Here is a 7,541-nt window from a genome sequence, read left to right on the forward strand (position 1 = left end):
TGGAGGACGCTCCTTCTCCTACCTCACTGGAAAGACCTGGAACAGCCTCCCCCCATCTCTGGAGCTCACCTTCTCCTCAGGTATTCAGAGGGAAACGAAAGACCTGGTTGTTCAACCGACCCCACCCCAGCAGCTTAGACCTCAGCGCCTGGAAACCCTCGCGGGTGAATAGCTGCGCTTTATGATTCCTGTTTGATTGATTGATTGATTGAATGGGAAGCGTTTGTTTTTATAGTGCTTACAAACAGCAGAAGTGCAGTGTGTAGTGCTTAGCTTTAAAAAACAACTTTTTTTCATTCTGGTTTGCTAAGAGAAAGCTATGAAAGCATGCAGGCAAACAAGGGGGAGTGAAAAAGAAAGGCAGTGCTTGAAGGAAAACCAATGCGAACCCCATAGTTGCTTAATGAATTGCGCGCCTGTCTCATGCCTCTGTGGGTTTGAAATGGATGTCAAGGAGGCAGATCAAGCATTGAGACAGAGGGTGAGGCGGGGTGGATGGCGCGTCGCGAGGGGCTGGCTGGAGATGAATGGCAGACAAGAGCTGACAACAGGGTGCGAGGCGAAGAGGGCTTGACAGGGATGCATTCAGCGAGAGGCACAAAGAAGGCGGGCACGTGTGGGACAGTGCAAGGACAAAGATGGCGAGGGGGAGAGGAGCACTGTGAGGAGGGTCTGGGGTCTGGAGAGGGGAGTAGTGAAGCCTGGTAGTGAGAGAGAAATGGGGAAGAGTAACTAAGGAAGAGGCGCACATTAGTAGACTCCAGGGATAGAATTAAATGTAGGGCTGGGAAATAACAGTTTGGTGATTCTGGGAGCAGGAGACAAGAACTGTCATCCGGGCACTCCCCCGACTCAATGACGTCACCCCAGGTGATGCACTCTACCAGCCTGTGACTCTGTTTCTATACGTGCCAACATTGGCAGCTTCTTTAACAGGTGAAACTCTGCTATTAAGAGCATTATCTAGGCATTCCAATAAACAGAAAGAAACAGGAAATACTCTAAGCAAATGATCTTTCGCATTTTAATGACGCCTAATAATCATCGTAATGAGTATCTCAGGGAATTGAAGTCTTTGTTGAACTGGCCTCCGTTTTTATTGCCGTTCCGTTCGTGGATTTTAACTATGGTGGCAAACTTGACTCGTCAAATGAAGGCACAAAATGCGAACAACAAGGAACAGCTGATAGTTGAAACATTCCAGCACTGCCATGCCTCATCCTAGAAACGAAAAGGTTTTTTGGTGTGAAACACGAAGGTCCGTTACAAGTAGGTTAAAGGTCAGGTCGAGGCAGTCTCCACAGATTTCAAACGTGACTCAGCAGAGGAGAAAGGCCAGTGCCGGCGACCTCCTTCATAATGACTTCTGTCAGTGAAACCAGACAAAAGAGTCTGTACCCACACTGAATGCATAGTAACTGAAGGTGCTGTGCCAAAATAAAAAACGTCATTCAAGCACAGTATATGACTGCCTGCAATTTTAATAACACTGGGCGTTTATGCAGTGCAGTACCCGCCACAGCTGAATTGTGTGCATTTGCTTATTAAACACAGCTGTTATTGCTCAACACTACTTTCTCTGTAGGCCTCAAAATGACGAATTAAATGTGGTGATGTTAAGTTTCCCAACCAATGAGCTGCAGGGTGTGCAACGCCCTCTGCAGTAATCATCCTGCCCACCGAGTTATCCCGAGAGTTAGCAATAAACGTGCACCAAGTATTCAAAATCAGGGTGTAACGCGGGCCCCTGCGGCGGCGCGTGGGAGGGGCATTCAGCCTAAGTTCTAGTATTTGTCTGTGAGATGTGCAAGACTTGGGGCCCCCAAGAATTATACGGGTGCCTGATCAAACTGTGTGGGACGTCACCCAGCTACGAAACCTCGAATAGTAAGTGTGCTTTGTAAATAGCTGAAACGAATTGGATGGAAAACAGATTTTGACCAATTCAGCTTCTCTTGTACCAGGAGGGATGAACACTTTATCCGCCCTGGGCCAGGGGACCACCAGCACTGAAAGGGGCTCCCCGCCACGCGACTGTCACCGGCAGTGCCTCCGGATGCCGGGCCCGCTCAGCCTCTGTCAACATGTATCTGTCACCCCTCTGACAGATGCACGTAGAAGAGACGGGCCCCCGAGGCATGTCCCCCTCATTCAGAGCGGCCGCGCTTCCTACTGCACACACGCCACCCGAGCAAGGCGGAAAGGCGCCGTGAGCACACTGCACAGGAGCACACGGCCAAGGAGCACATGGCACAGAAGCACACGGCTCTGGAGCACACGGCACAGAAGCACACGGCACAGGAGCACACGGCACAGAAGCACACGGCTCAGGAGCACATGGCACAGAAGCACACGTGTTCTCCATGGTTCGGCGCCCATACACTGTACATACCATTCTGTATTTCCAAAACACTACCCCGCAGACATTCCGTTCATGGACCAAGTGCCCAAACTACGCACCGAGCAGAGTTCAACATGACGAAATTATTTGGTCACAACGACCTGTCATCACCTGTCTGTCGATGTACTATAATGCACTTTACGCACAAACTCACACAATGAACCATAACAACGAAAGGTGACACAATGTCGACTATCGCTAGAGCATCCTTCATCGACCAGGATTCGGAAACAACGTTGCCATATATTAGAAAGACCTGGGACTATCCAAATGTAAACTGTACATAATATCCGCCTTTGCACGAGCATCCCTGACTAGACTCCAGAGCCTCATCACACTCCGACCCTTCTCTCAAACCACACACTGCGCTACAGATCTAATGTGACAACTTGCAGGCGCCCTCAGTGTTTGCACGGAGATCACAGCGTGGTACCCACACAGGGAGAGGACACAACTCAAAACGCTTGGCATAGAACTTTGCAAGCCCCTTCGCTGCCATGCTCACGCCTGCTCCCAGGGCACCACTCTCTCACCTGTGCGACCTCGTAGAGCAGCTTGTAGTGTTCCTCCCTCTTCTGAAAAGTACACAGGTTGCAGCCCATTCTAGCACGCGGCGGGAGATCTGGGCTCCCCTCTCCCCCAGCACAGGATGGCAGGCGCACTGACAGGGAATCACCCTCCGGACGCGACTACAGTTTGTCATCAGTCACTCCCGCGTGGAGACCCCGGCAGCCACTGTGAGATGCAGGCATGCACCGAGGCGATGGGCGGCGCGGGGGAGCAGCGGAGGCGGCAGCAGCATGCCCGTCCACCCTTCCTTAAGTATCTCGCATCTTCGCATCCACACACGCCGAGTTACGACTCAGTTCATGACAACACTCCCCCCGTCTCAGCACCAGCGCACATGACTACACAGTTTCAGCTCATGAATATTAATGTCGCCTCATTGATTATTTATGACACAACATGTTAGCGGGAGGGGTGTCATAGCTGTTGCCGATGACAGATGAATATTTACTAAGAAACAATTGGAGCACCAACTTGCACCAAGCATTCAAAATCAGGGGCGTAAGGCGGACCCCTGCGGCGCGTGGGAGGGGCATTCAGCCCAAGTTCTAGTATCTGTGAGATGTGCAAGACTTGGGGCCCCTCCACATTCTGCGGGGCCCCGATCATCTTGTGCTACGCCACTGTTTGGAATCGGTGGCACGTCGTCCAGCTACGAAATCTCGAATAGGAAGTGTGCTTTGTAAATAGCTGATGCGAATTGGATGGAAAACCGGTTTTGACCAATTCATGTTTCTCTTGCACCACGAGGGATGAACAGTAGCTCTGTTGTAGTTAAGACTGGCACGAGGTAGGGCATGTGAGCCCTTGGTAAGTAGGACTCAAAAGTCATGCTATTAGCCCGAAGACATTTAAAGTGTTTACTAATTCTGCGTGGGTAACGGTACAGTATCCTCTCTGTTTAAAATAGGCACAGCGATGGGGCAGGGCCAGTTTAAGGATTCTGAACTCTACCAGCCACAACGTGGCTGCCGCACATCCCTGTTCCAGTTTCCTAGATGTCTTGGTGTCAAGAGGCGCAGACACGTCTCCTTGAGCGCGGTGGCTGGGTGCCACCTCTCTCACTCTGTCTGCTAATCTGACAGCGCGCTCGGTGGCGCATTCTGTGCTATCTGGTACCCAGGCCCCAGAACTGTGCACGCAGCTCCAGGATTGCTTTCTTGCATGAATATAAACGAGCCCCTTAGAGTCAGATATGTTTGCAAAGAACTGCTAATCTTCAATTGTCTTGTCGCCCAGACAGCCCCACACCCACCCCACCCCTTGCAGCCAGTTCTCTAGACACCGCACAGCCAGGACTGTGATCGCGATAGCACCGGGGCATAACATTAAAAGGGGATTTGGCCGAGTCAAGTGTTAATGTTTGAACACGCTAATTCGGATTATTGTATCCGAGTCAGTGACTGGAGGCAGGCTTCCGGGTCTGCTGACACTGCAGCCACCCGGGAGGCAGCTGCTGTTTCCTGGTGCAACACCTGGTTGGCTCCTGTCACGTGCGTCCTCCATGCGAACGCGAGCGGAGCCAGGAACAGGCGGACGCGACGCACCGCGCGCCGCGGGCGAGGACGGCGGCACGCGCAGGGGCTCTTTCACACGTTATCTGCCATATATGCTGAACACGGCAGGCTCCGAGGCCCAGGGCTCAGTCACCACATATAATCCGGAAGGAGTCACACTCGGCGTCTTCCAGGAATTAAGGCAGGCTCTATGGCTATGTCCTCTTTCCGCGATTATATGCTATTAGGGAGGTATCTGTCTGAGAACCGTGGTACTTTAAATTAAATGTGGGTTTTTTGTATTTCAAATGGAACGCATCGGCACTGATGCAAACTGGGCAGTAAAAGCCATAATTGGAGTGACACTCTCCGGCTCCCGGTGCCAATACACCTGCTGCACTAAAGCTCGCCGCCCCTTTCCTTCACGCGTCGTTGTTAAGGTTTTGAAACGCACAGGTACCCTCTGCGAGCGTGACAACCCTCGTTATCAGTGAGAGGCTTTTTTCGGATTTTGTAACATCACTATTGTGGTCGTGGTGCTGGGATGTGATGGTTGAGATCACAAGATGCCACTCGGGTTAGCAGGGCAGCGTGGAATAGGCTGGTTTCCAAAGAGTAAACAAACACCGCTTTGTCCTCACCTGCTCCACGCAAGAGCATCAGCTACAGCAGAAACTAACGGGAGCCGAAGGAGGTGTGCCCTCCACAGACAGACCATGGCAAAGATCAAAGTCAGGGTATGTCTAAAATGGAGCATCTACAATGAAGAGAACATATATAAGAAATCCGTTGTCCCCACAAATAAAGCTGTGACACTGTCCCCAGGAGTTAAGAACATACACGTGTATTTCCGTCTGCGCAGAGATGCGAGGCACAGCTTCGCTTTTAACACACGTAAGAGACTGGTTTGGTGCCTAGCCCCAAAGCAAGGCTCAGCCCCCATTAGCACGGACATCGGTTGCAGTTCCGCACACAGACGCCCCTCCGTGCCAGCACTCTAGGAAGGGATGCTCGTCTGCCCGCGCTCGCAGGGACTGCTGAGAAGCGGGCACTTTACCCGCCCTGGGCCAGAGGACCACCAGCACTGAGAGGGGCTCCCCGCCACGCGCCTGTCGCCGGCAGTGCCTCCGGATGCCGGGCCCGCTCAGCCTCTGTCAACATGTATCTGTCACCCCTCTGACAGATGCACGCAGAAGAGACGCCCCCCAAGGCATGTCCCCCTCATTCAGAGCAGCGGCGCATCCTGCTGCACACACGCCACCCGAGCAAGGCGGAAAGGCGCCGTGAGCACACTGCTCAGAAGCACATGGCACAGGAGCACACGACCCAGGAGCACACAGCACAGAAGCGCACGTGTTCTTCATGGTTCGGCGCCCACACACTCTACATGCCATTCTGTATGTCCAAAACAATACCCCGCAGACATTCCGTTCATGGACTAAGTGCCCAAACTACTCACCGACCAGAGTTAAACATGACGAAATTATTTGGTCACAAGTTACAACGCGCAGCCATCACCTGGCTATCGATGTACTATAATGCACTTTACACACACACTCCCACAATGAACCATAACAACAAGCGGTGACACAATGTCGACTATCGCTAGAGCATCCTTCATCGATCAGGATTCGGAAGAAAGTTGCCATATATTAGAAAGACCTGGGACTATCCAAATGTAAACTGTACATAATATCCGCCTTTGCACGAGCATCCCTGACTAGACTCCAGAGCCTCATCACACTCCGACCCTTCTCTCAAACCACACACTGCGCTACAGATCTAATGTGACAACTTGCAGGCGCCCTCAGTGTTTGCACGGAGATCACAGCGTGGTACCCACACAGGGAGAGGACACAACTCAAAACGCTTGGCAGAGAACTTTGCAAGCCCCTTCGCTGCCATGCTCACGCCTGCTCCCAGGGCACCACTCTCTCACCTGTGCGACCTCGTAGAGCAGCTTGTAGTGTTCCTCCCTCTTCTGAAAAGTACACAGGTTGCAGCCCATTCTAGCACGCGGCGGGAGATCTGGGCTCCCCTCTCCCCCAGCACAGGATGGCAGGCGCACTGACAGGGAATCACCCTCCGGACGCGACTACAGTTTGTCATCAGTCACTCCCGCGTGGAGACCCCGGCAGCCACTGTGAGATGCAGGCATGCACCGAGGCGATGTGCGGCGCGGGGGAGCAGCGGAGGCGGCAGCAGCATGCCCGTCCACCCTTCCTTAAGTATCTCGCATCTTCGCATCCACACACGCCGAGTTACGACTCAGTTCATGACAACACTCCCCCCGTCTCAGCACCAGCGCACATGACTACACAGTTTCAGCTCATGAATATTAATGTCCCCTCATTGATTATTTATGACACAACGTGTTAGCGGGAGGGGTGTCATAGCTGTTGCCGATGACAGATGAATATTTACCAATTAAGAAACAATTGGAGTGTGGTTAAACAAAACTCCCCGGGGGCAGTGCGATCTCCTTTTTATGCAGGATGGGCGGATCGCCCGACAAGCCCCGCAAAGAGAAGCACACGCTGGTCCCTTTATTTCACCCATACTCGTCTGCCTCCAGCTGATATTAGAGCATTTCTGGTGCACTGAAGCATCGAGGGAGGGAACGTGCTTAGGTTCATTTTCTCTTCCTACAAGTACACCACATGAGATGAGCATGGGTCATTGTAGCATCACCCAAACATGGATAGTACATACTGCTTCTGCAACGAAAGGCATGACTCAGTTAACCTGCTCCTGCCTTAAGTGGTAAGAACTCAGATGAACAATGGAACGTTTTATTCACATGAGTTTTTAAAGCACCGCATACACCAAGGGGCAGTATTGCAGAGGCCGCCGCATCCACCCGCAGGGTGGGGGAGGCTCAAGGGCCGGCGCCATAACCCACGCGGTGCCAACAGGGGGATGGAACTGGTCCTGGGCGCCCTGAAGCGGCCAGGACCAGCGGATACGGGGTGCGCACCAGCCACCCCGACAGGAAGTGACCTTGTGACCTGGGCACCCATGGGGGGCGACCAATGGCCAACCTTGCTACCTTTGAACCCCCCAATCAAAGGGGGTTT

At 52.6% G+C, this 7,541-nt stretch overlaps 1 protein-coding gene across 1 annotated transcript in view; it reads right to left on the bottom strand.

Annotated features, from left to right (window-relative positions):
* PDZRN4 (PDZ domain containing ring finger 4) overlaps positions 1–3,237 on the bottom strand; it is a 575,813-nt gene extending 572,576 nt beyond the window's left edge. The window contains exon 1 of the mRNA XM_078655512.1: positions 2,935–3,237. Coding sequence (XP_078511638.1) covers positions 2,935–3,003 — 69 coding nt within the window. The 5' untranslated portion in view covers positions 3,004–3,237. The remainder of the gene's footprint in view (positions 1–2,934) is intronic.
* Positions 3,238–7,541: the final 4,304 nt, after the last annotated feature.

Source organism: Lissotriton helveticus, chromosome 1_1 (assembly GCF_964261635.1).
Source record: "Lissotriton helveticus chromosome 1_1, aLisHel1.1, whole genome shotgun sequence".
Taxonomy (NCBI): Eukaryota; Metazoa; Chordata; class Amphibia; order Caudata; family Salamandridae; genus Lissotriton; species Lissotriton helveticus.